The 26,928-nt window shown below is 37.2% G+C and overlaps 4 protein-coding genes across 7 annotated transcripts; 2 read left to right on the top strand and 2 right to left on the bottom strand.

The window, feature by feature from the left end:
• Positions 1–10,257: 10,257 nt before the first annotated feature.
• LOC105264913 (putative zinc metalloproteinase YIL108W) lies at positions 10,258–14,297 on the top strand. Its single transcript, XM_011302117.1, has 4 exons — positions 10,258–10,337; positions 11,139–12,263; positions 12,333–12,634; positions 12,960–14,297. The coding sequence occupies exons 1-4, from the start codon at positions 10,335–10,337 to the stop codon at positions 13,171–13,173; spliced, it is 1,644 nt and encodes a 547-aa protein (XP_011300419.1). The 5' UTR covers positions 10,258–10,334; the 3' UTR covers positions 13,174–14,297.
• LOC105264915 (transmembrane protein 17B) lies at positions 13,087–16,614 on the bottom strand. Its single transcript, XM_011302123.1, has 5 exons — positions 16,386–16,614; positions 16,164–16,267; positions 15,928–16,041; positions 15,499–15,747; positions 13,087–13,169 (listed from the first exon to the last, which is right to left on the bottom strand). The coding sequence occupies exons 1-4, from the start codon at positions 16,471–16,473 to the stop codon at positions 15,508–15,510; spliced, it is 546 nt and encodes a 181-aa protein (XP_011300425.1). The 5' UTR covers positions 16,474–16,614; the 3' UTR covers positions 13,087–13,169; positions 15,499–15,507.
• On the top strand, positions 14,316–15,461 carry LOC105264914 (putative protein PLEKHA9). 4 transcript variants are annotated; one of them, XM_011302119.1, is made up of 5 exons: positions 14,316–14,521; positions 14,611–14,666; positions 14,738–14,859; positions 14,953–15,040; positions 15,271–15,461. In XM_011302119.1, the coding sequence occupies exons 1-5, from the start codon at positions 14,383–14,385 to the stop codon at positions 15,445–15,447; spliced, it is 582 nt and encodes a 193-aa protein (XP_011300421.1). In that variant the 5' UTR covers positions 14,316–14,382; the 3' UTR covers positions 15,448–15,461. The 4 variants fall into 4 exon arrangements, with proteins under 4 accessions (XP_011300421.1, XP_011300420.1, XP_011300423.1 ...); XM_011302118.1 differs by having other exon boundaries at positions 14,919–15,069; XM_011302121.1 differs by having other exon boundaries at positions 14,953–15,069; positions 15,271–15,434.
• Positions 16,615–16,693: 79 nt separating the features above from the next.
• Positions 16,694–26,397, bottom strand: Rim2 (replication in mitochondria 2). The gene is made up of 6 exons (XM_011302116.1): positions 25,917–26,397; positions 24,583–24,768; positions 24,002–24,267; positions 21,392–21,510; positions 19,483–19,705; positions 16,694–18,481 (listed from the first exon to the last, which is right to left on the bottom strand). Exons 1-6 carry the CDS (start codon positions 25,955–25,957, stop codon positions 18,204–18,206), a joined length of 1,113 nt encoding a protein of 370 aa, XP_011300418.1. The 5' UTR covers positions 25,958–26,397; the 3' UTR covers positions 16,694–18,203.
• Positions 26,398–26,928: the final 531 nt, after the last annotated feature.

The raw sequence follows: 26,928 nt of genomic DNA, 5'->3' as shown, positions 1-26,928 counted from the left end.
TCCTTCCCAATCCTCGAAGAGCATCTGCATCGTGCCCCCAATCCCCCAGAAGCCCACCTGGAAGCCGTGCTGCATCCGCCAAAACAGCAATCCCTGCTCGGTGCACAGTCGTCCCCGTCGCTTCCTCCGTTTCAACAATTTCGATTACACCTCGCAGTACTGAAAACCCCGAGGTCCTCCTAAGCTCATTGACCCCCACTTTCTCCGGAGATAAACCACGATTTATAATCAAATATTTACACCGGAAGGACCTCGAGGAACCGGCTCGAAGTCTCCAGCATCTCCAGACAGTATCTGCCTCCAGACGGAATTATTGCGGCATCGATCCTTGGGATTGATCGTCCACGTGTACCAATCGACCTCGACCCCTTCCAAATCAAATCAAATATTCGAAATATCATTTGGACACATGCTGACCACCGGGCATGAGTCTGCAATTCGTTGTACGAGTGCTCGACATTATTATGAGAATTTATTTTATTTTCAACGGTAGAAGCCTTTTACTTTTTGTACATTTCACCTGAACAACATCGAATAAAATCCTAGAAAATAACAATCGCTACCTCTTCACATCAATTTTTTTTCTATCAGTGTGGCTGTAGATTTTATTTTTCTCGGGGATGTTTCGCAATTTGTTTTGAGAAATCAAATTTCTCCGCGTTTCAAGGCAAATATCGGAAATATTTTAATGGACACGTGTAGCCAGCCGAGTGATTATCCCCAGGTCATCGATCCAGACGATTCTCCACAGCCTCAGTTAGTTCTTCACCTGCGCGTGCAGAAAAATCCTGAAAACTGCGGTAAAATAAATCGAAAAGAAAAAAATATCCAAACGGATATGGTAACTCATATTCACAAGATTGTGCGTCGAGCATTGAATTACCACTGTTTCCACATATTTCCAGAGCAACGAAATACGTGAAACCCGTGAAAACGCGAATAGCTGCGTGGATAAAACGATAACGGGATGAGAATGTGAACTGTCAACTAAGGTGAACGGAAGTGGAGATATGGACATCCGTCTCCAAATATCATCTGTAGACGTTTACGAATCCGAGACTCACCATTGTATCCAATTTCCAACAGGTGCGTGCCGGAAATTATTACTCTAAATTTCCAACTTTACCCTATTTTCGCGCATTTCCATAACAAATTTATTCCGCATCCTCTCTAAGGAGCAACTCATGCCAAAAGTGTCACTCCAGTGGCTTTTACCATTGACCAATCATTTTTTTTCATTAAACTTCCGGAAATTTCCTGGAATTTCAATCTATTAATTCGTCAAATTATTGATATGTTGGTTTTATGATTAATCAATACGTCAAATCAATTACTGGATTGAAATTGAAATCTCAATGAATTAGATTTTAATTTCAATTAATGAGGATTCGGCAAATTTGCTGTTTGTTAAAGATTCAGAGAAGTTTGTGTTTTTTTTAATTAATATTGTGAAAAAGGGCCGTTTGCGGGTTTCGCGGTAATTTTTCGAAAATTTATTGCAGGCCTTTCCTGGAAGGACAGGAGTAAAAGGAACTCAAAACAATGGGATTGCGTTTCGAACGGAATTTCAACAGAAATCATTTTTTTTTCAACGTCAAGACACGGCAGGTGAGGCCGGTAGGTCAATCGATGGATAAACGTTTCGACTTTTCTTTCGTGTTTGTGCCCTTGACTGGAGTCGATACGGCATATTAGAACGACTGGAGTTATTCACACGATTTTATTATCCGATGGGTGATTCTTCCATTGCACCTTTGAATCGAGAAAGTTTTTCCATTGTTCAGCGTCTGCTCTTAACGAAAGTGAATTTCCTAGAAAAGTTCATGGATTCCTCTCAAAATGACTTTTTCAAAAGTATCACAAAAAAATGCAGGACAAGATCAACAATATAAATATATAAATTAATCGAAATAATATATCAATATTTGGCAAGTAAATTTTTTTTGAATTATTTTCGGTGGAGTTGATGAATGGAAATGATGAATAATTTTGTGGCGCTTAAAATTTGTTTTCTCTTGGAGCTTAGAATATCGATTTCTATCGAACACTCGTAAATCATTACGAATCGTTGGGTCAAAGTTACAATAGACTGTTAGCCAGTTCGATACCGAGAAGGCGCCGAGGCGTCGCGACGCCCACATTGCGGACTTTTCTCCTTCCCAATCCTCTCGTGGATAACTCCTTGGTTTCCGGCTATTTTTCCCCTGATTTCACGGCTCCATAGCCCAACACAAAACCCAGAATTCCATCCTCGTACCATTACACAACTACTGTCCATTTTGGGATAAGTACACGAGAAAAATTACCACCGAAAAATGAAGAGGTGCTGCAAGAAAATGAAAAAAATATTGGGAAATAAAAAATATATAGGGGAATAACTACATATTTTTAAATAATTATTACATATTTTAATTACAATTAGCTGTCATGGATTTTACAAATTCCCTCCCCAATTTTCAGGGACAAAATCCCTTATTATCTTTGAGGGATAATTTATGTTACTGTCTTAAAACTGAGGATTAGTCCCTGAAAATGAAAATTTTTTTTCTCAGAATACTTCAAAGACAATAAAAACCTTTTCCCCTCGTTCTTTTTCTTTCTTTCTAATTCAGAAAAGGAAATTGTCGGCATTAGTGAAAGTTGATGACTACAGCCCGGGGGACATGACTAATCCCCATCGTCCCAATCGTCGTAATGAATATATTAAATCAACTGTCAAATTTCCGAAGAATTGCCTAATACCGGACTGAAAAAAAAAAACACTTTTATTTCCGGGGACTTACGTCTCATTAAAATACGTTAAAAAATTTATTCACAAATCTCTCTTTAATGTTTCTATTTAATGCTCCTCTCATTTTTATGTAATTTCTTTTGTTTAATTGAATAATTAATATAATTTTATGGAAACTGATGATTTATTAGCAGCAACTGTACTGAGAGGGAATAGATGAATTTTTTTTGGGAATTCCTGATTAATCTTTCAAAGGAATGAAAAGGTTTATCGAATTTATCCTGAGTCTGTTCGTCTTGTGCCAAAACCTAATGCTCTTTGATGCAACAAAAAAATCCTGAGCCAGCAATGGCTCCATTCCAGGGCAAATCATCCCCTTTAAGAGCATTGCGTGACTCGATTCCAGGAAAGTACTGGCACACGAACGCCATTGAATAAATTCTGCAGTATTTTGTACTGATTGAGGCCCACAGTGAACAATTTATCCTGAATCCTTAGAATCAATCGATTAATTTCCCGAAAATCCAACGTCTCCATTAAATCTCGTTCTCCCACCGTTAAATTCATAATAATTCTCAAGAATTATCACGACCTGCGTGGAAATTTTGCCTGCAAGTGCCGCAGCAATGATAATTTTATTACCCATTTTGATCGGAGAATTGGGAGATGACTCTCAATGATGTCAGTAAAACTCGAAGAAAGGTGTCAATGTTCATAAAATATAGGAGACGCGTTGTCCTTGACACAACGCGATAGAAAGTGAAATCAGGTTGGCGGTTTTTCGGGTTTATAGTTGGATTTTCAACATCTCCACTTTTTGATCTTCGAAATTGCAACTTAATTATCACTGATTTTTCAGATATTTTATTTATCAATATTTATCAATTTATCTATTTATCAATGAATTTTGATTCTCGAAATTGCAACTTAATTATCACCGATTTTTCAGATATTTTATTTATCAATGAGCATTGGGTGAATTACATCGGATTGCATGCAGAGTGACTGTCTGACTAGTAGATTTATAAATACATTGAAAGAATTCTATAATAACGGATGAGTGCCCGACTTACCCATATATCGGGAAAAAGTTCATTGCACAACGCGTTATCTGCGAGATAGTCCCCTCAAGCATTACATAATGACAGTAATGACAGTTGATAGACCGAATCTCGTCAAGGCGAACGTAATAACTCGGAAAAGAAGTGAAATGGAGACCGTAGGGTCGATGATCGATTGACCGGTGTTAATTTCTTCATCGGTGGCGACATCGTCGTCAATGTCAAAATTGTTTCAAAATTCACTCTGTATTGGCATGAGCATTGAATTGCGTAAGAAGCATTGCTGGACTTGCCTCTTTAATCACATAACATTTCTGCTTCCTCTTATTTTTTATTCCACCGAGTCCTCACCGCTTCTGCCCACAAGAAAAAAAGTGTCACAGAAATTACCGTGAAAAGCTGTTAATATTACGAAAATATTTCGCAACTTCAAACGCGGAAAATTGTTTACATAAAGAATACATGAAAATACTTAAAAATTATCACTACTGAAATTTGGCAGTTCAATTACTTGAGTTGTCACGTAATTATCCGAAATTTTTGGAGAAAAAATGCGGACAGTTTCTCGTGTGGGCGTCAAGTGATCTGTTATTACTCATCCTGTAATTTTTGTTGAGACGCGGTTTAATCGTCCATTAATATTTCATGGATGTTCACGGATAGACCAATGACACGATTTTTTTCCCGCAGTGTCGAGCTCGTAAATAATACATTATTATAACAGAACAGCGACAATGAACCAGATATGCAGTGAGTTTAGTGTGTCTAGGTTAGTAGTTACAACTTTGTGTATCGCACTTGACATTTCGTTAATTTATGGTTTAAACTATAAACTAATGATGAATTAAAAGGCCTCGAGAGTAGAACGATGAAAAGCAATAAACTAAGATGAATGGTTTTTCGAGTTACCGAGAGAACGGTTTAGAAAACTATTGTCGTAGCTTGATTCCTCGTAATCTCTTCCATCCAGAAAACGCATCTTCCTGCCGCTAGGGGTTCCAAAGATGGCGGACCTCCACCTCGCAAATTTAAACAATTATTAAAATTATTCATTCACTCCAAATCGAGCGCAGTTTCTTCCATCCTGTTGCTACGAAGTGAACAATTTTTTATGCCACTTGGTGTATTGAAGCCATTCCATCACTGTCCAATATTAATTCCCTAAAATAAAATAAGCAGTGTGCACCATTTTGAATGCACCCTCGACAAAAAAAAAACCAGAATTGGTTAAATTCCTATGAAATCAGCGAGCCCCCGACAATCCAGCCAAAGACATGACCAATTGCATATTTATCGCACGTCCACACGTCGTGTGGCAATGATCCACATAATCCTCATCGGAGTGTAAGAAGAATGAGCTTAAACGATCGTCTCGATTATCCTGAAAATTGTCATCAACCCTGTCGTCGTAACGAGGAAGAAAAAAAAGTAATGGCGTTTTCTCTTTCTCGTTACCATTGTCCTATCAATAATGAATGAACGGGGAGACGAGTTTTGACACGACCTGTCTATCTCTGATAATGTCTATAAATAAAGGCGCTCAAGTTAAAAGCCATGTACGTAATCGTTGGAGCAGTTGTAGTGCACACACTCGTTGTTTTTCTGTTTTCACGATCAAGTTTGCCCGAGAGGCTAACTAGCCAAGCTGTCGCTGACACTGGCATTGGCCTACTCTCACTCCTCCCTTCTCCACATCGCCTTTTATTCTCACTCTCTTTCGTCTTTTACTATTACCCGTTTCTTCAAAACTCACGCTTTCCTCATACTTACTCGAAAAAAAAAAACTATCCTCCTCTGAAGTATTCAATCCAACATTTGCTCATGTGCCGTTGACAAGTCGGAAAACTACTGTCACGTACTAATTCAATGGAATTCAATGGAGAAAAGTTGTTTGCATTATACTTTATACATGTGCATTGTTGCACTGCTCAATATGAACTTCAATTGTTAGATATTTTTTGGTCTTTTGCTTCAATAATTTTGCATCTCAAAAGTATTCGATCCAACTTTTACTCAGTCGACTTTAGGAAAAGTACTTGTGACTTGCTAATTACATGTGCTGGTGACAAGTTATTTATTTTATACTTCAGGTATTATTATATTATATATATTATTCTTCCTGAGAAGTACACCTGCTACTGACAAGTAGACCTATTGCATCTCGAAAGTAGTCAAACCCTACATTAGCTCAGTCGCCTTTGAGCAGTCGGACAAGTACTTGTGACACGCTAATTCCACGTGTCGTTAAAAATTCGTATATATCATACATTATTATTGTATTTTGTCGTTGTGCAAATGCTGTGAAAAGTTGATCTATTGCATGTCAAAAGTATTGAAAACTTTTTAATGCACCGAGATATTTTTCCCGAATCCCCTCGAGCCGACACGCCCCATCGGGCGTAAAAATTCGTGTTCTCGTGCAGACGAAAGGTGGAAAGCGTCCACTGCCACTTGGAGATGATCCTCCTCTGCTGTTTTCTGTTATGAAAGTGTTTGCAAGTAGAGCGTCACAGAGACAACAAACTTTACCGAGTGCATACTTTTCTTCGCACTGACCGACTTAGCCGCTAATCCATCTCCGTATCTTCCTCATTTCCCCCACCTCAACTACCGCTATTTTCCTTTTCTCTGTTTATCTCGAACTCCCCTTTTTCTCCCATTTTCTCTTTCTTTTCATCCAAGAAAGTGCAAAAGTAAACGCACAATTCCTCCCTTCTCCCTCTCTTCCGTTGGTAACAGGAGAATGAGAAAAAAAATTAATTGGTAGCGCGGTACAACGGAAAAGGAAAGACTTAAAAATGAGTGCAGATAAAAAAGTTGAATTAGATATCTCGATTTCCTTTAGTTCGGCTCATTTTCCAGTACCTTGCTCCAATTTTCCAAACGGTCTGACAAGAGAGGGAAATCGTCCAAGTGAAATGCAATGCAGCGGGAGAAAATTGAAAAAAGGAAGTGATATTTTCATTGTCACAATACTTTCCTCACATTTATTCTCTCGAAACCCGAGTGGTTAACTCGGGGTTAAATCTTTCCCGAAATTTGCCCTCGTGGTTTCTAATTTTCTTATTTTTACCTCAAATTAGAGTAAAAACAATTTATTAATAAAAAATTATAAAATTTCAATGAACTACAATTATTCAATTTAATTGATCTCTTAATTTCTCGAAGATATTCACGAATAATCAATGAATTTATTATTCCGTAATTCTCCATAATAATACAGTCATAATAATAATCCAAAATCCGGAATTTTTTCCGTAATTCCAGGGCGAAATATTTCCCAGCGGGATTTCTCTCCCTCAAAAAAATTTGCAAATCAAAAAATTCGGACAATGACTCACTAAAAATAGGGATGACACTCTGGAGAGTACGGAAAACAAATTTTTTCAAGTATGCATCCCTCAGGAGTCGGTGTACTACTACTATTTGCCCCTTCCCACACCCCATCGGGTTCGTGCATCGACCTCGGAAATGTAGGTCGATTGTGGGCGCACGCAATCATCGCAACAATTTTAAAAAATGTCCGTCCCACTTGCAGGGAGTACTTTCACGGTCGCTAACCTCGAGATCGTTCTGCGCGAAGAGTTTAACGCACCAAACGTACACAAGAGAGTACTCCCTCCTTCAATCACACGGGGATCAAGAGAAAAACGCCAACCAGGAGAGGTGGAAGAAGAAATTTCAGAGAGAGACTGTAACTCTCTAAGAAGGCAACGAGACCACTCTTACCAGTTGGCACTAATCCCCCCGACATGTCTTTTATCCTCCTCCCCCTCCTCCCCCTCCTCCCCCTCCTCCCTCTCTCTCATCCATTTTTTTTCAAACAGTCATTACTTACACTTGTAGTTAACAAATCGCGGAGACTTATTCATTTTGAAGAATCACTAAAACTTCACTATTTTTAATTAATAATAAAAAGTTCTAGGGAATCCCCCAAAAAATAAAGTATACTTACATAGACTAGTGTAATTAAAGTGGCTGTATTAATATTGAAAATTAGAAATTCATTCCAAATGCCGAAATAGAAAAAATTACAATTTTTTATGCCATTTTTAGGAATTAATCAATAAATTCATTTTTTAATTAATGAATGACAGCCTGAATAATTAATTTAGCAAAATATAATAGAGTTATGAATTTTGTAAAGGTGTTCTCTGAAATTTTTACTATACAATTTTTATTCAGAATTATGTAATTTGATTTTTTTTAATAATTATTATTATCTGATTACTTTGTGATAAAAATTATCTCTCGGCGTAAAATCCGTAATGTAGCTGTAGAATGATAATTTACGGAATTATTTATTGAAAATAAATAAATGGTTAATTGTTAATTATTGGATTGAATGCCGTGTACTTGTGAGCCGAGAACTCATTACCGGAATGATCCTTTGTGGATTATGTATCGAGGGCACAGTTATCCATCGCACTAGCTCGTTATCTCGCGATGTCAATTAAAACAAAGAGAAGGGCTGCAATGAAAAAGAAACAGTGAACGATGAGATTACCTTTCTCACGATCCACAATCGAATGTTTCCGTTTTATCCTGCATACTCGACTGATTCGGATTACTGGGATATCCCTCAGAAAGTACCAACGTCCAATCGTTGCACTCGGCATTGCAGATCTCATTGCAGCGATGAGATAAAACTGTCATCATGAAAGTTGGCCTACTATCTCCCAGCTACTGGTATCACGATAATAGTAAGTCTTGGATATCTCCCAGCTTTCGTCAGTTTACCTTTCTCTATCTTTCTTTTTTTTTCCCCGTCCATGGCATTATTCACTGAGAAATAAATCGGTAATCAGTTCTGATGGCACATCTATTTGTTACTCCCCCTAAAATTGAGGGGAATGGTTTTTTTTTGCACTAAATTACAGAAATTGGTTGCACTAAATCAATTACTTCCTTTCAGTAATAAAATTTTTTATTTTCATGCACTCGTTTGGTCCACAGGTTTTCGAGGGATATCGCTAAATCTGAGCGATATATCGAAATTTTCATCAGAACGTCATTTGAAGAGTGGAATGACAGCTGCAAAAATTGTTTCGCAATAATTTCGCTATCTCTTTTGAGTTCTTGGATAATCCTCAAAAATTGGAAGATAAAGGAACTCGAATAAATTTGAATTGAAAAGAGATTGATTGGTTGATCAGATCGTCGGAATTTATTGCGCAAGGCTTTGATGAAAATGAGTTAATAGTGATTTTGAGGTGATTTAATTTTCCCTGAGAAATGCAATTGCGAAATTCCTCGAAAGGGATGAGTTGTACCACAATGCACCAGTCTCCAACGTTCACCTGCAAACAAGCAAATCCCTCCAACAACGACCGACCTTGACACGCTTCAGGCAAATGAAACAATTTTTATTATTTTCAACGATACCCACCAGCCGATAGATCACCTGAAACGTCATCATTCCCTGCTCACTGTCAATAAACAATGCCAATTCCATTCTGCTCTATCATTTGTTCAATATTCTCAGCAGCGCCTTCCTCACCCCCGCAGCATTGAAAAATAATAGTGCACTATAAAAATTGATGATACCAGCTGATTTTCCCTGTTCGGCGATCAATGACTCAGCTTCATGACGACTATTCAATATTCTATACCGACGGTGAATATAAAACAAAAGTACAGCTCCTTGGCAGTTCTCCAAACGTGATTAATGCTAATTCAAACTGTCAACTCCGGTTCTACTAACGAATCCTTAATTGTTATTAATAATTGTCTCCTCTCGATTGCGAATTTCAATTTTTTTTACCCCACTTTACGCACTTGCTGTCAGATTAATTACAAATCATGTCAATTATCATCTTGTTGATTTCAGTAATTATTTTTTCATTTTCAATCATGTTCCACATTAATTGACAATTCAGAAAATTTTTTAGTCTAGAAAAAATTAATAATCCCTGTTAATTAAATGATTATTAATTAATAATCACAAGAATTATCTTGATAAATGATAATTAATTAATTAATTATCCCGAGGAACTTTGATATTTACGAAAAAATCGAAGAAATCGAATTCTCCCAGACCCCCGGAAATTCCCTGACTTCCAAATTCCGAATACAAAATCAAAATCATATCATCTCTATCATCTTGCATTTATTTCTCAACAAATACCCAACAAATAAAAACAAATCGATAATTGAAAATACCGGTCGGGTAACAGTTAAGAATTCGTTTCGTGCGAAGAAAAAAGAGTTGGCACTTGTCAGTCTTCGGTGACGAGGAAAAAGTAAATGGTTCATTTTTTTTCTGGAGAGGTGAATTTGTCGGATGAAAAGGGAGGGGGGAGAGCCCTTGCAAATGTCATTGCGCGGGGTAATTAGAGCGGTTGGGGGGTGGTGATTTGGGGGGTAAAGCGGTGCGTGTGCGCAGAGGAATTGCTGCATGCGCCGCTGCAATGACATATAGTTCAGGTGTCAGCCGTTGATCAGCTGGGCGCCACAATCCTGTCAGACCTCTGCACAGTCCCTCCGCATGTTCGAAACCGGCTAGGTTTCCTACCCTCGTTGGATTACATCAATTACACATCATGGTAATTACCAATCAATTGTACTCATCTCCCAGTTCTTCAATCACAAGTATTTCTCTCCCCCCAGTGCACCGGGAATTCAAAAAACTCTCATTAAAAATCGAATGACAGCTAAAATTAATTTTCAACTTCATTCACTTCACTTTGTATTACAGCCAATAGATTTTTCACTTTGAACTCGTTAGTGCAATAATTGCTATTATTTCTGCGAATTGTCATCGCGTGTGAGGGTGGAGCGACTGAAAACGTGCGGATCGATTGGTCGATTGTTAGAATTGTGAGAATAATTTTTGTTAAGGAAAATGGGTGATCGATTTGGGGGTCATTTTGGAGATTGTGTTTTGGAGGATTTTTGGGGGTGAATTTGGAATGATTGAAATTTTTTCCATCGGTAGACTATTGCAGTAGTAAATGCCCGATGGTGGGCGCCACCATCCAGTGCGATTATTTATTGAGTGTCCAAGTGTGACGCATAAGGGTGGAAAAGGGTGAGATGAAATTGTCGTACGCAGGGAAAAAAGATTTTTTTAATCCTTAAAAATTCATTAATTCCTCTGAAATTCCTGCATTGTCACATAATTTTCGTTAATATTCCTGTATCAAAAATAGTAATAAAATAAATGAATTATTGAATTAGAAATAATAATAATAAATGCAATAATAAATTCAACAGAAATAAAAATAGTTGACAAATCCTTAATGCAATGAAAAATTGACATGAATATTATTAAGATGGAATATTAGTTCACTGGAATAAGGGGTGAGCAAGAAGACGCCCTGATGGAATGAATTCTTCTGCTCTAGGTACTAGCAGACACGATAACGGACCCAACCCCCCGGGAATCGTTGCTAAACGGCAACCCAGAGTCGATAACAATCTCCAACTTCTCGGACAACGAAACTGTGACCTACTCCCTAGTGCTACTGCGAGGCAAAGCGCCAGCATTATGCTCATACATAAACATCAGAAGTCGTAAAAATACAGTGGCAGAATGGCCAATCGTTGGTGGAGAATTTCGAATCCTGGTGGATCTCTCCCGAGGTGAGAACAAACTGGAGCTAGAAGCGGGTGGCCTAAAGCGTCGTATCACCCTTATCCACGAGCCCAGGACAACGCGATTACGAGTGACTCCTGTGTACGTCATTTGTTCAGGCCACGATGGTTACTTCCAGGGTCCTAAGACAGAAGACAGATCCCCGGAGAGTGCAGCAACCCGAATTGGGTTGGGAGCTAGACTCCTCCAGTGTCTGACAGCGGAGAAAATGAGGGAAGCAGGTCATGGACGAAAGACCTTTCAATTAGAAAGGGATCTGGATGGTCCTGAGTGTCTGGTGATGCACAGTATGCTGCACGTGGACAAAGCCAGAGCGATGAATCAGCGAGAACTCTGGGAGTTGATTGGACGAGAGCTGATGACAGGTCCACTGGCATCAAGGGACAGAAAGTACCTCTCCTTCCTGTCCTGCACGAGGTACAGGGGCTACTCCTCAGGATCACCTCGAATTCCCACCCATGAGTCAACATTGGCACGAACTCAGGGACACGCAGCCCTCGGTGGAGGTGGACTTGCCCTCTTTGGATCTGCTTGTCTCCACACGTGGCCCACGTGTCTTCCCCAGGTGTTGAAAAAATTCCTAGACACAACGATCGTCGATACTGATCAACTCATGGATGACAGCAACTACAGGGGCACTCATGGGGGATGTTTAGCCACTACTCTGGGATCTGTTCTCCATGAATTGGGCCACACATTTGATCTGGGACACACCAGGGAAGGCATTATGGGACGGGGATTTGATTATGTGGACAGGGTCTTTGTGGGTGGCACCGGTGTTGATTCCAATAAAAATTCTGTTAGGAGAGACCCTCAGCACACTACTGTAGCTATCAGTAGACCTCTCAGTGTCACGGTTACTGTTCAGGAACAGGTGGGTTTCATTTTTTTATCTACAATGGAGAAAAACGAGTTACAATCATCTAAATGTCTTATCCTGCAGGTGAGCTCCCCCAGGAGGGGTCGACTCCTGTCTGAGACCTCGAGACCTTCTCAGTCCAGTCCCCACCTGGGACAGGAGATTGGAAGACACAGTGGCAGACTATCAGCCCCTGCCAGCCCTGAGCTCAATCGATCTTTCTCAAGGAGTCTGGCGAATCATCAGACTCCTTTACCTGATAGAACCTTCTGGGGGGCCTCATGCTCAGCCATCCTGGCCTATCATCGGTGGTTCAATCCTTCAATCGACAATTCCTACAGCAGGGATATTCATGATAACCGGGAGATCAGCTATGACGCTAAAAGGTGAGTTCTCTAAAATTATTTATTTATAAAAGGTAAATCGACATTCAAACTATTCCTTAAATAGTCATAAATCAGTACGAAAAGAAAGGAATGTACTGTTCAAGCAATAAATATTTAATCTATAAATTACAAAAACGAATAAATAAAAAGCTAAACAAAATGATCAATAAATATTATAATAAACAATTAGTGGAATTAAAAATGTTTTTAAATATGTGGTGAGTGTCCATTTTGTCACTCATCAGTCTAAAATCGAGTTAGTCGACTTTATTCGAGATATCGATTTTTACAGTGTATTGAGGAAAAACGGAATTTTTAATTCTAGAAATGTGGTGAGATCTCGATTTGGTGTTCGTGTCATGGAGTTGCGAGAGTCATCCGGAGGAATGGTGGTGAATTCTCGACAATTTCCAGGGTGTCGCCCACCCCTTGAGGCCCTCGTCGCCCTCCCACCCTCCCAGTGTCTCTCTCCATTAACAGTATTCGCTGAGGACTCTGTTGGGAATGTCCTGAAGTACCCACTTCCAACTGCCTTCTGAAAATCAAAAGTACTCGATTTACACTCGAATTATTAATCCTTACGTTTTCAATTAATTTATGGAAGAGAGAGAGACAGAGAAAGAGAGCAGGCTTGGAACTTACGCTGTGCGTTATTTCCATATGATATTTTTAAAAAATTTTTAAACATTTTCTTTTGCTTCTGGCTTATGCTTGAAACTTATCGAGATTGTGTGTGGCTGAAGCGAATTCGAGGGACATAATTAATCAAAATTGATAGTTAAGGGAATTGTACTGACTGAAATGATGTACTCGATGGAGAAACGCTATTGATAAATTTTTCAGAACCTGAATATTCCAATGCACTAATTAACAAAATGATTTAATGACTGAGAGAAATCAATTCAATGGTATAATGCAATAAGTCGAATTATCGTTCTGTTAGATATCACTTAGTCTGAAAACGATGGATTCTAGAGAGAAATGTCAAAAGATCTTTTTCGTCGAGAATTTAATCAGCTACATAAAAGTCCTCTAACATTTCTATCTCACGTCGATAGTTCTTGCAACAAATCTATAATTGAGACAAATGAATTTCCGGTTTATCAAGTGTTGGGAAATGGAATTGATAACTGAGTTAACTCCGAAGGGGATCTAAAATTAATGAGAATAATGACGAGGCCTATTAATTTCCCAGTACAAACACATCTAGAAGAACTGATCGATTAAAATGACATTCAGATCGATACGACCAAAAGGAAACAACTTCCGAAGGCTAATTGATCCAGTGAGACGTGATATGACTTCTGCTAGTCCATAAAATTGTACATTACTGATCACATGTACAGTATTATTTCATAAAATTATTTTAATAACATACCACCAGAATAGCGATAGATGTATGAATGACAATACAGTATTGTAATAATGAACTATTATTAATCAAATGGCATGTTTGGTTGTAATTCCAATGACTAGTGCTGTATTTTCCAGACATTTGGTGCTGTTAAAAAAATTCACTGCATTTCCAAAAAGTCGCTCCGGATATCAGCAATTTTTTTTAACAGCGCTACCGATTTAGGTAATCCCTGAGTTGCTATCATCAAGTGATCTCAAACGATACAATGTTTATATATCATTATATAAATAAATACCAACATCATACTAGTTCATTCTGTACCTTCCATTGTTATTTGGATTTTTTTTTTAAACATCTAGTGACAGCTAAGACACTTGAAGTCCCTATTATAATGTCTGCACCGAGTCTTCACATCAGAGGAGTTAAAATTCACAGACATTTACTCAAGTATATGTTTCCACAAGTTATTAATGGAGAGATTGACACTAATAAATTCCTCAACGCCTCACGAAACTTCATACAGATAATCGGTAATTGATCAGTGCTCTGATTTTCTCGAAAAATTCGCATCTGATAAAAATATGTACCATATTTTAATGAATCATTCAATAATTTCTAGATAAATTTGGAAAGGTCTTTATACCGTTGAAGTATGATATGCAGAATAATATCGAGGTGAAGAGAATTTTCTTCTGGAAAAATAGATTAATCAGGAAAAATCGTACAACTCGTATTTTCTATTTTAGAAACTCTCCCAGAGGTACAACGCGAATAAATCCAGTCATGCAAGTCTGCAGAGTTTGATTCTGAGTGAAAATAATACAGAGAAAAATTCAGTTACTGCTGAGGCTTTACTCTGGCTCACGCGGTAATTATTTTATGACGATTTCAGTATAATTGAAGGGTTGATTGTGGGGATTTCTGCAGGGAATTAAGAATGATTCAGGTACTGTTTGATAAGATCGTTACAGCTGAGAGGAACAATAACTACACGGAGGATCTCACATCGAAGATTAATGAGTCGTATGATGAGGTCATGTTTGGCCACAGTGAGTGGATGGCGCAACAGTTATTTTCAGTATTTATCACTTCAATCAGTCTGAACAAATATTTAACAAATCGATTAATTTCCTAGTTAATTCTCCGAGAAATATCTCAGAATGCAAAAGACGTGGAAAAAATCAGAGATATTCCTCGAAAATTGAGCTATTAACTAAATCGATTCGTTACTCTTTACCTCTTCACTACTGATTTATTTATTTAATCACAACTCATTCAGCTGTTGGCAAAATCCATCCCCACATGTTCGCAAATTCTATTGTCTTTGGGAGAAAACACCCCGGACGCTAAGGTGACGACTATTAACACTCTGGACATAATTTCCAAGCAGATGCAATCAAATCTCATAATTTTGAATAAATTCTTGTATGTTAATGACATAGGGCAGGTTTTTTAGAATTCTGAAATTGACAGGTAGAATAAATAAATATTGTGTTGATTTTATTACCTCACGTCGTCAGTACTTGTTGTCAATTCCACAAAGCTGAGCCATGTAAAACCTCTTGGAGTGATGCTCAGCGATATTCTTCAGGGCTATTGTTCCACTGATTATTTCAGCAATCACTAGGAGAATCATCAGGCCGGTGGCTGTTCTCTCGATGAGGAATAGTTGCATATTGTCGTCCCAGAACATGAACATCATCAAAGGAAATTGGAGGAGAGTGGAGAGTAGCCAGAAACTAGCTAATTCAGGGATCTAAAAAGTTTAAATTTTATTAAAACTTAAATAGAGGATTGATTTTTTCAAAGTATTAACACTTTAATAAGTGAAAAAATAATAAATTCAATAATCGAGTGTCTGCTTTGAATTCTAAAAAATTATAAAGGCCCGTTCATCCCACTCTTCTTTCCTGAAGGAATGGGGCACTTCAATTACCTTTTCAACTAAATTTCCGAGGTACCCGAACCACAGCCTGAGGCACTCAAGTACTGAAATAGTGATGTATAATGTCACAGTGATAAATTTGTAGATACTGCTAAGATAATAATACTGAAACAAAAATTGTGGGAAGAAATTAGTTAAACGATGGGAAAGTTGAATAGAAATGAACTTCTAGTCCATTTCGGCTCAGAATAAATTCACTTGGATCCAAATACTGAAATCAGTCATACCTTCGCGTCTATTCCTAAAAAAATAACGAAAAACCAGATTGGAAACAGCCAGAGATTGAAGTACAAAGCCATTTGCAAGGGTAGACTAGACTTGATGATGTTCCCTGTTGTGTAATTAAGAAAGATAATTAATTAGTTATTCACAAAATATTAATAACACCCATTTCATTTTCATGTTATTCACTATTTTGTTTTTTGGTAATGTTTTAAAGTGATAAATACCGGCATCGTAAAACTGTTTCTCGCGATCATGATAGATCAGCCCTGGGAAGATGCGATCGGAGGCGGTGATCACTTTCGCCTTCCACATCTCTGTTATTAATTGTTAATTGTTCAAAAGTCATGGAGTGTCATTTGGTTTCTCTTCATCTTCAAAAGACACTTTTGAGAATCGAGGACTATAAACAAACGCTCCATTTGGTATTGGCAGGTGTTCCAGGTGTTTCAAGAATTTTCGGGGTTTTCACTGACAGCGACATGAGCTGGAGAAAAATGGCGCGAGATTTGAAATGAAGAGTATGGTTTTGAAATTTTCTGAATCCTAATTTCCATGTTTATTTAAATCTATTTTTCTCTATAAATTACAGCAATTTAACATAAGGGTTGTTAGAACTTAGGATAAACGTCAAGGTAATACAATTTCAGTGAAAGATATTCACAATCATTCGTCCTCCGAGTACAATCATGACATGCTCGTACCACAAACTGGTGATTACGAGAAAAAAAGTCTCATCCACCAAACTACTGAGGTCCGCACTTACTATCATTAAGGGAAGAAAAAACAGTTAAATCATAGAAACATTTGTGATGAATGTAAGAAAAAAGATAAATCCACTTGCTCCTTCAATAATCTATAAAATTCCAACCGCACTGCAGTTATCAACAGCTGTCCAATGTTGAATACGCACTAAGTACAATATAATTAATTCAGTCTTTCATAAAACTAAGCAATCTTTCATTTTGTCACTCATCATGCCTTCTGTTGAAAAATATATATGATTTCAATATTCGTTGGTTTATGAATTCTTCGAGGAGTTGAGCTGTCATTTGAAACAGGAAGAAATTTCAATTCCTCATTAGAATAACTCTCCAAATGATTTTACTCCATTATTCATGAACTATTATAAAGCCCTCGGGAATTCCCATGAAAAGAACAACTAAAATCACAGAATCTGTTGTCCCTACTTCTCTAATCGACGGATTCGAGGAAGAACATCGTAAAGACTATCGAGATGACTCATCAACGACTAGGATAACTAAATCTGCATTAAAGTGGCCCATAACCCGTCAAACACGTATGAATAATTTCCTTTAAACAAAATCTGTGTCCCCAGAAAATTCGATTGAACTTTACATGGATTTAATTAAAAAAGAATAAAAGAAATCAATCAAATTCTACGAGGTAGTTTTTTCTCCCAAATTTTTCCGTACGTGCATCTTTTTTTATTAGTCCCCACGAATGTGCAAAATTAAATATGTAAGAAATACCGAACGCAGATATTCCAAAACCATCTCAAATCATTGATCCATACAAATCCTCTTTCACTCCTGCCTTCTTCAATAATTTAATCTACCCCCAAGGAATCACATATTTAATCACAGCACATTCCCCAAATCCCCAGGACAATCCAATAGTTCTGTCACATCAGCCCAATATCCTCACATAAACTATCACTCTCATAATACTTTCATAATAAAATCCTCAAGTCTATACAGAAGTTATGTACAACATAAATAAAGCTGACTGGACAACGAACCCACTAGTAGATTCTACTGTAACTGCATTATATACACAAAATAAATCGTGTTCATTCAAATTCCCTTGGATTCTCATTTTCATAATCATTCATAATAATTCTCCGAAATAGTGAAACGTAATAATAAAAAAAATCAAAGTATCTCCACAGAATTTCGTCTATTTCTCCACAAATTATCCTAAATAATTTCTCAGAATCCTGAGATATATCGACTCACGTTTCACCACTTCAAGCCACAATGACAAAGCTCGAGAGAATAATTATTAAAATCGAGAGGTGTCCCCTAGGCGAGTTCGCGTTTGCTTTTGTTCTCCGCGTAGAACTGAGTGGTCGAGGTCTTTCCAGGGCTCGTGGATGTCCCCTGGAACTGTCTGGTGAGAATGAAGACAACGGCCTCGTAGGTTGCCATCATTATTGCTGTGTTCGGTATCTGGCGGACTAACTGGGTGGTGAGACCCCTGTAAAGGCCCCTGGGACCCTCCTCCATGTAGACGACATTCAGGGTCTGCCAGAAGGTTCTGTATTTGGTGCCCTCTTCCCTCAGTCTCGTTCTTGCCACTTCTGCAATTATAAAAAAATATTCAGCATAATTTATTTTATATTTATTTATTCACAATTTAAATTCCATATCTGTCTATTGACATTACATTTGCAGTTGTAAATTCCAACTCCCATCAACTCAATTATCTCGTGAATTAATTTTATCAATTGACGGTTATATAACAAAATAAATAAGGGCTGAATGCTCTGATTAAGTTTACAGCTGTTGAAAAATGTAAGGGAATTATTTTTCCTGCCATTGTATTGACACTTCACTAAAAATGATAACCGAGATATCTCTGGGATTAATTCGATCGCTCGCTGCCATGGAGACGTCCAGGCAGGTCGTCTTCATCGATAAAAAATGTCAATTCAATGTGGAAGTCTTGCATGTAATTACTCAGAAGGGGGGAGGATTTTGGTTGTTGGAATTTAGTGGCAGCTATATCTATATAAAGATTCTATGTTTAGTACGACTGACTCAATTTTATTGGCTCTCCAAAGCGGTGCGGGTTCGCCAGTCTCAATAAAGCCAAAGGAACACAACCCGGCGAATAAAAAAATTTATTGAATAACATTATGAGGAACAACAACGAAAATCACGCAGTTATCACCATTACAATTAACAATAAACGTCTCAAGAAATTAATTAAACTTTTTCATTAGCCATTACTCAAGTTCTCGTTATAATTTTTCGAGGAATATCTCTGAATCGAAGAGAGATATCCAATTTTCGTATGAATCTTTATTGTAGCTTTCTTTTCGCTCTGCAAAAGAGGTCGTGATAAGAATTTCGCTATCTCCCACAGATTCAGAGATATTTACCAAAAACGTGATTCAAAAATCAATCGACTCTTTTCGAAATTGACTAAATTAGTTGACATTTTAATGTTTTCAGCAGTTCATTAACTATTCTTTATCTTTCGAAAGATAAGAACCGCAATCAGTCCATTAGTTACTGCAGGAGTGATAATAAATTATAATAAATGGAATGAAATATATTTAATAACGTGAGGACTCACCATGTGGATAGGCAATGCAAGATGCAACTGTTTTGGACATGGCCCCCGCTGCCATAAATTCGATAAAATCACGTCCCATTTTTGATCCATCGTTGTCTGTTGGCACTCGGGATCTGTGCGTTATCAACCAGGCTTTAACCGCTTCATAAATAACGAAATGAACTACTGTCTCACTTATGCCAACGTACGAGGCCACGATGCCTTTGTAAAATCCAAGAAAACCCTGAAAAAAATTTTCCACACTTTTCATGTTCTACTTGCATTCGGCAGAATTATTTATCGAGAGCTGCTGGTAGTTGATGATTATTCAGACGGAATTCAACATCGAGTGATCCATTAAATTTCGTAATCATCCAATTTAATATTCAGTTTCCATTTTTAGATGATAATATCGTTTTAAATTCATCTCCGAAATTCCTCATTCTTAATTATCCTCTTATCTCGAAAACTAATGATGTACGGTAAAAACACAGAGGAACATTTTTGTAGTCTGTTAAATTTGCTGAAAACCCGATCTCTTGATACTTAATCCTAAAATCGATAATTTTCAAGATAATCGAGTATTTTTACGTCCAAATTCGTGATTTTAATTTCACATTATCACTTAGCTACTGAAACGTAGTAAACACCGTTTACGTTACTCTTTATTCTCCATCAATTAATCAATTACCCGATAATGACTCCCGATAAAATATCCCCACGAATCTAGATCGAGCTCACACAGATCCTGATATTAATAACAGAGAAAAAGAGAAGAACCGTTGAAATGTCAGGAGAATTAACGAGTGGAAAGTTTTCATCGTTCGATCATACGCAGTTATTTAGCATGTACATAAGCAATCGCCTGGTATTTGCGATGGAACGGATAGGAATGACAGGCGAGTGCAATGACAGAGAACGACCTCAAAGTGTTTAGAAAACAGTTTTTCGTAAATTCGATCATAAATACTAGAAATATTCCCAAATGTTTGGGTACCGCACATTTCTGGGAGATAAAAAAAAAAATCCTTCAAAGTCAATAAATAAAATTATGAAAAGACATTTGACATTTTTCATATTCCGTAGAGCTTCCACTTTTTTTTACAAGTATTTTCAAACGGTTTTGGGGTTGTTAATAATTTTTTTCGTCATGCAATTCAATTTTTGAAATCCACACGCGAGAGATAAGATAACTCGTGGTATAACGAGTGCCCCCCTCCTTCCCCCCACAGCAATCGATACGTTATCAGATTATCACCAGTTGAAAGGGAAGATATCATTTTTGAGACGAAAGATTTGGAAGTAAATGTTGAAATATCGTCAATTGACCTATCCTTAATAAAAAAATCGTTGTCGCTCTGAGTCAGCGATCTGGAGATCTGAAGATCGCTTTAGTATATAAGTTATATAATATACATTGTCGATTGAAGATATTTCAATTTACTTGTTTGTTTACATCCTTGGGTCTTGGAAGAATTCTTTTGTCAGCTAATTGAATTGAGAAGTCTTTTCAATGTTATTGTCCTCTGCGGCTTGAATGGGATACAGCCAATAATGATATATCTACGATGTTTGTGTTCTGATTGCGTTCTCTGAGCCAACAATTTTCTATTTACGACTGACAGGCATATTTTATAGACGTACAACAATGTAAATGTCAAGTATGGGCCAAGTTTGTGGAATAATATAATGTACATTAACCGAGACAAATAAAATAAAATATATCCCAGTTATTGCCTTATTTATCTTTCATTACAATTAACAAATTGAAGATTGCAACATAATTAATTCGTGAAAAATCCCAGCTATCCGGAAAATTAGATAAATGTATCTGAATTAATCGAAAATCTTCAGAAATTCATGTTTTGATATTTCGGTTTTGATTACAAATACAATAAATTATATTGTGACTAACATAATGGATTCTCACCGATTGCTGATATATCCTCTTGATACAATCGATTGCCCTCGTGTGTTTTGCGTGGTGATCCAGCTGCAGTCTCGTCTTGACAAACCAAATAGGATTAGTCGCTGTGGATGCAACAAACCCTGAAACAATCGTCGTCCCTCGATTGAATAACCTGAACTGAACATAAATGCAGGTGAACAGAAATGAATCGTAGAATAAAAATAATAAACAGCAAAAAAATTGTTGATTTTTCCATGAGGAAAAAGAACGAGTGAATAAAAAAAGCGATTGACTGTTTTTCGTCATCTTTTTTCGTAAAAATAAAGGAATTATTTATAAAAATTAAGTTGCATCGCGTTTACGTTTGTTATTATGAAGTGATACAATTTTCAAATATTTGATTGCCACGTGATAATCTGCACGGGACTGGGCACAACCGGAACTAATTAGAATATCAAGTGATTACTGAGGAATCAAACTGATAAGAGAACTGCATCGGTGGGATCACCCGGGGATCGTCCGTCAATCCCCAGCTCTGAAAAACAAATTCAATCGCACGTGAACAATTCCGCAAATAGCATGACAAGATATCGTAGGAATGTGTTATCAATTGCATATTGTCTCCCGGTAAAATCTCCATCATGATGTAATAGCGCACGTAGCACAACTGCAGTAATGTTTTGCATTCCATTTTTATTGCCGTCATTGAGAGGAAAATGGTAAATATCGGATATGTAATTTATGATTATTCATGATGAATGATGTAGCGCGGTTTTACGTTCATTTAATTTGACTATTTAAACTTGCTAAAGATATTTTTAAATCAATGGATAGAACACAACTGAGAAATTCCATTCATGTCAAGAATTTCATTGAAAAGAAATTCTGTACGTATCAAGAGATTAATAGAAAAACGCTTACGCTTTCTCCAAGAAATTCTATTGAATTTCTATTTGAAATCTGTCAGCATTTTATTGCACTTTTATTATTATACCGTTCAAATTTTCTTTCCCCTAATACCATAAAAATTAGGGAACACCATCCCACATGAATGTGAATTTTGCGATATAAATAATTAAAACCGATTGTCATTCAAATAAAAAAACAAATTGCGCAGCAGAAAACGAGCGGTAGATTCTCAAATGAACGACCAAGAAAGTGGTCATCGGGAAATAAAAATAAGATTCACCACTAGATAAACCAGAAACTGCAAATTAATTGAAATAAAATTCCCCCGGTTGCGAGGAGGAGGGAAAAATGTGATTATGCCTGTGGCAGTCTTCTCCATTCAAACAACATCACGTGACGAGCATTGAAAGCCACGTTTTCACTCGAAACCCATGGCCGCTCTGGCAAAAGCTATAAATAGCAAAAAAAAAGACCTCATGCAGACAGAGAATGTCGGACACAGCCACATGGGGACGTGTTATCAAGTAAAATAACAATGTTGAGAGAGGAAGTACCAATAATCGAGCAACTAATGAGAGTCAATGAGTTTCGATTCGAGAACTAATCCATTCATTATCTCGTTCCCTATTTTTATGAAATTCTATTTACAATTCGAGGGGATTTTTTCGGGCAACTCGGAGAGATTATTCATTTGCGCAGTGCAATTGTCTTGTTTACTGTGACGCAACCTGGGATAAATATAGAATTTTAACAAACGAGATCTATTGCAGATTTTCAATTACGGAAATTATTTTTTGAAATCAATTTCCATTCAATATCTATTTGTAGAAACTATTCATTTCAACGTCAAAGGATTTTTTTATTTTTTTTTAAATTTGACGAATAAAGAAGTCCTCTAATGTTTCCTCCTCAGGTCGATAAATAGATAATTAAGGATGGAAATCATTAACAATAATTCACGCGTTCCCTTCAGATCGTTTATTTAAATAATGAACGATAATTTATACTGAAGTAACTGCCAATTCACCGAAGCAAATTGAGTGCAAATAAAAGACCAATGATCACTTATTGATATGAATCACCAGATTGCACAAGAGGTAATGCAAATTGCAGCTTTACAATGATGATATTGGCTCCCCAGCAGAGTTGGAGCTAACCCCATTGGTCTAAGTTCAATTCGTCATTCTGTGGATAGTCGACGCATTTGTCTCAGAGATAAAATAATTCTCGACTAACTGCCAGTTACGTGGGTCGTGAACCGAAGCGATAATAAAATACGTCACGATAATCGTACGAGTATTTCTGTAATTTTTTCGTTCAGGCCGATTGTCTGATAACGAACTAATCACCCAGCCAAGAAATTACAACAATAAAAACAATTAGAACATTTAGAAATAACAAATTTACACAGAAATTGTTAAATTACCTCATCATCAAGGCATTCTGACTCTTCCGTATATCTTCGCTACAATTCTAATATAATTCTATTTTTAATCGAACGTTTTCATACGCGAAAAAATTTTAGCAAACAGATAATAAATACCGAACACTCGAAGGTGTTGATTTCTCCATTTAATTGTAAATAATTATGACTATCGAGTGGTCTTTGTATTCAAACGACTCGAGTTCACTACTGACTTGTCTGAATATTCATCATCCATAATATATTTATCCAGTGAGCTTGAATGAGACAGGGGTGTAATTTATGGATTAAACACTCACCGGCACATGTAGCGGAGCACACGTGGACCATTGGACTGTCTGGAGGTAGTAATGAGTTGAAGAAACCCTTGCTCTTGGAATATGTGCAGAAATATATAGCCCTTGAGGGTGCCACCCCCACGAGATTGGGACCTAGACCCTTGAAAAGTGCTCTGAGACCCTCGTACTTAATTATGTACCTCAGACACTCGATTAATCCTGGACTCACTTGTCCAGTGTTGGGTGGAGGTGGAGCACCACAATGCGAAAGTGCTACGAAGGCATACCTGATAATTAAACAATTTACTCCATTTTACTCCAATTTTTTACGATTATTTTCACTGTTAAACGGCTTTAATAAATTTTTAAATATTTATCCCTTTGAATGGAGATCAAATTTAAGGTTATCCCTGGCGAAGTTAAAAAGATGTGACAACAGATTTTTTATTGTATATATATATATATATATATATATATATATAATTATGTAATAAAATCCAGGAGGTAGATCTGAGATATGTGAGATATTTCAATTTTTCTTTCAGAAGGAAAGGAGAAATATTTTTCTTATCAATATCAACAGAACTGGTGTGATTGTTTACCTTGTGGATCCCCCAGTGCACAATTTCCTTCTCTGTTGTTTCGGTGGGAACCCGTTACACGTGAATTGTCCTGACGTGAATTCTCCATTATTTGGGGGTGGATAGAAGCCAGACGTCGAGGATTGCAGTCGTGTTTTGACAACTTCGAGGGGACAGGTCACAATTGCGCCCATAGTCCCTGCCACCCTATTAATAAACATGGATCAAAACATTGGGTGGATAGCCAACTTAAAACTACTTTGAATTCCACGATAAACGGACTAAACCCAGTGGAAAAAAATAATCCACACTTGCAAGAGAGAAAGTTCTTCACCAAAACAATTTTTCAAACGATCCCTCAACCCTTCAATAATTGCTTAATTGCATAACTGGATAATTAACGGTTGAGTCCATTAGATGTTCACCTCGCCCCAAAGTTCCGAGCCGATCTCCTAATTATTTAATTAATTGCGTCATCCCACTCCAGTGATTTTCCCCAGGCTTTCACTATTCGATAATTTTCGTCTGATTAATCTCGAGAAATATGAGAAAAGATGAATTTAATCACGAAGTGGTGAAGTGAGATAAATAGAGTTTGCAATTTTTTTAATTGTCGATTTATCTCGAAAAGTATCGATGTGAAGCGGAGACTTTAATAGACTTTTTTTGTAGCTGATTAAATTTATGATCAAACCGGTTTTTAACATTTTCTCCTGAAACCAATAGCGTGTGGGATCAATTGCGAATTGATTCAGTAGGGAAGTGGTAAAGTGAGAAAAGTTGAAGTTTTCATTTTTAAATCATCGATTTATTTCGAAAACTATCGATTTATTGGGGAACTACTACAGGACTTTTTTGTCCCCAATTAAATATCCGACAAAAACGATCTTTTGAAATTTTCGCCTAAAACCAATTGTTCTTCGATCAATCTGTAATAAGTTCAGCACCAACGTGGCAAAGTAGTATACCTCGAATTTATCGTTTTCAAAGCTCATCGATTTATCTCGAAAACTATCGATTTCCACCAAAAACTCTAAAGAACTTTTATCTACCAAAATACATTTCCGACAAAATAGCTCCTGAAAATCTCCTCGAAAAATCAATACTTTCCGAAATAAATCAAAAACTCGACTTAACTGACTTGAGCCCTTCGGTATTGACCTCCAAGTGACTGCGCACTTAGCCCATCTCCACAGCTGTGTACCAATTTTCAACCCCAGAAAATTATTGCCCCAGGTCACGACACCACTACAAATCCCCAATGACGTGTGGATAAACACCGAAGGGAAACAGTGATTTTTTTCCACCTAGAGGGAACCGGTTTGGATGTTAGAAAAATATTTATCAAAACCCACCCGCCGGCAACAAGATGTATGACGGTATCCCTCTGAGACATTTTCCACAGCTTATTTTCCCTGGATCTGCCACCACAATTCACAATGTCGTTGCACAATATGTATTGATTAATTGGAGAAGCTCCGGTGAATTATTCAATAGGAGAACAAGTCCAAAAAGCAGAACCCGGCGAACGGCAAGACGATCATAAAAACGACCGTTTCCCCTGTCCCCCGGCTCTGCCCCAATCCTCACTTCAACAACTGCGTATTATGGATTAATCAGGTGTTATCACAATCCACACACACTTCCTCAATCTGAATAATGATGAGTTGTTGATTATTCGGTTAATTAATTTTCGATCTGCGTAAGTCCTGTACAACTGCGTTATTTACAAGCAAACGTGCTGCACTGAATTCGCTATGAAACTGCCTCTGCATGGGGAGAGACTTGTGCTGATTTGCTGCTGAATTATTGCGCTGTGCCATTCGCGGTGTAAACAAATACTACGGGAATCAAGCGAGACACTCGTTAAAAAATGGTTAGTCCGGACACGGGATCATGTGACTTTTTTGCGGGAAAATTTGAAGATTTTGGGCATCTCACTCCAGAGAAAATACAAGCACTTCTCTTTTTCGTTCTCATTTTCTTTTTTGCTTATTATTTTTGGATTTTTTGGGGTTAATTCAGGTGTGTAGGTCGAAATTATTTGAAATTGAAAACTTGAATAACGAAATTCATTCAAATTGTTCGAAATTTAATTCGATTATGTTATTAATGGTAATATTATTAAAAATTACATATTATTTAAAAAGAAAATTGAATTAAGCGAAAATATTATTAATATTTGAAGGCAAATTGTTATCATGTGAGATAGGGAATCGGTATATTGAATTGGTGGGTAGATAGCACCACGTGAACCTCTCGTCATTGAGATGACTCACATGAATGAATGTATGAAGAAACAATAAGATGTAAAAGAAATTTAAAAGAACGTAGAAAAATAGCGCCGAGGAAAACAACAATAAAAGG

This window comes from Fopius arisanus, unplaced genomic scaffold (genome assembly GCF_000806365.1).
Source record: "Fopius arisanus strain USDA-PBARC FA_bdor unplaced genomic scaffold, ASM80636v1 scaffold00026, whole genome shotgun sequence".
Taxonomy (NCBI): domain Eukaryota; kingdom Metazoa; phylum Arthropoda; class Insecta; order Hymenoptera; family Braconidae; genus Fopius; species Fopius arisanus.
The sequence above is the reverse complement of the archived record's forward strand: the minus strand, read 5'-3'. Positions and strand labels throughout refer to the sequence as shown.

Excerpts from the sequence above, each read along its gene's own strand:
- LOC105264914 (XM_011302118.1), top strand. The coding sequence starts at position 14,383 with ATGTCTGCACCGAGTCTTCACATCAGAGGAGTTAAAATTCACAGACAT. Across the intron at positions 14,522-14,610 it reads AAACTTCATACAGATAATCG|ATAAATTTGGAAAGGTCTTT; the intron begins GTAATTGATCAG and ends AATAATTTCTAG. Across the intron at positions 14,667-14,737 it reads ATATGCAGAATAATATCGAG|AAACTCTCCCAGAGGTACAA; the intron begins GTGAAGAGAATT and ends TTTCTATTTTAG.
- LOC105264913 (XM_011302117.1), top strand. Across the intron at positions 12,264-12,332 it reads CGGTTACTGTTCAGGAACAG|GTGAGCTCCCCCAGGAGGGG; the intron begins GTGGGTTTCATT and ends CTTATCCTGCAG. Across the intron at positions 12,635-12,959 it reads ATCAGCTATGACGCTAAAAG|AAATGTGGTGAGATCTCGAT; the intron begins GTGAGTTCTCTA and ends TTTTAATTCTAG.
- LOC105264915 (XM_011302123.1), bottom strand. The coding sequence starts at position 16,473 with ATGTGGAAGGCGAAAGTGATCACCGCCTCCGATCGCATCTTCCCAGGG. Across the intron at positions 16,268-16,385 it reads GAAACAGTTTTACGATGCCG|GGAACATCATCAAGTCTAGT; the intron begins GTATTTATCACT and ends ATTACACAACAG. Across the intron at positions 15,748-15,927 it reads TCGGAAATTTAGTTGAAAAG|ATCCCTGAATTAGCTAGTTT; the intron begins GTAATTGAAGTG and ends TAAACTTTTTAG.
- Rim2 (XM_011302116.1), bottom strand. The coding sequence starts at position 25,957 with ATGTCTCAGAGGGATACCGTCATACATCTTGTTGCCGGCGG. Across the intron at positions 24,769-25,916 it reads ATACATCTTGTTGCCGGCGG|GGTGGCAGGGACTATGGGCG; the intron begins GTGGGTTTTGAT and ends GTTTATTAATAG. Across the intron at positions 19,706-21,391 it reads AGAGGATATATCAGCAATCG|GGTTTTCTTGGATTTTACAA; the intron begins GTGAGAATCCAT and ends AATTTTTTTCAG.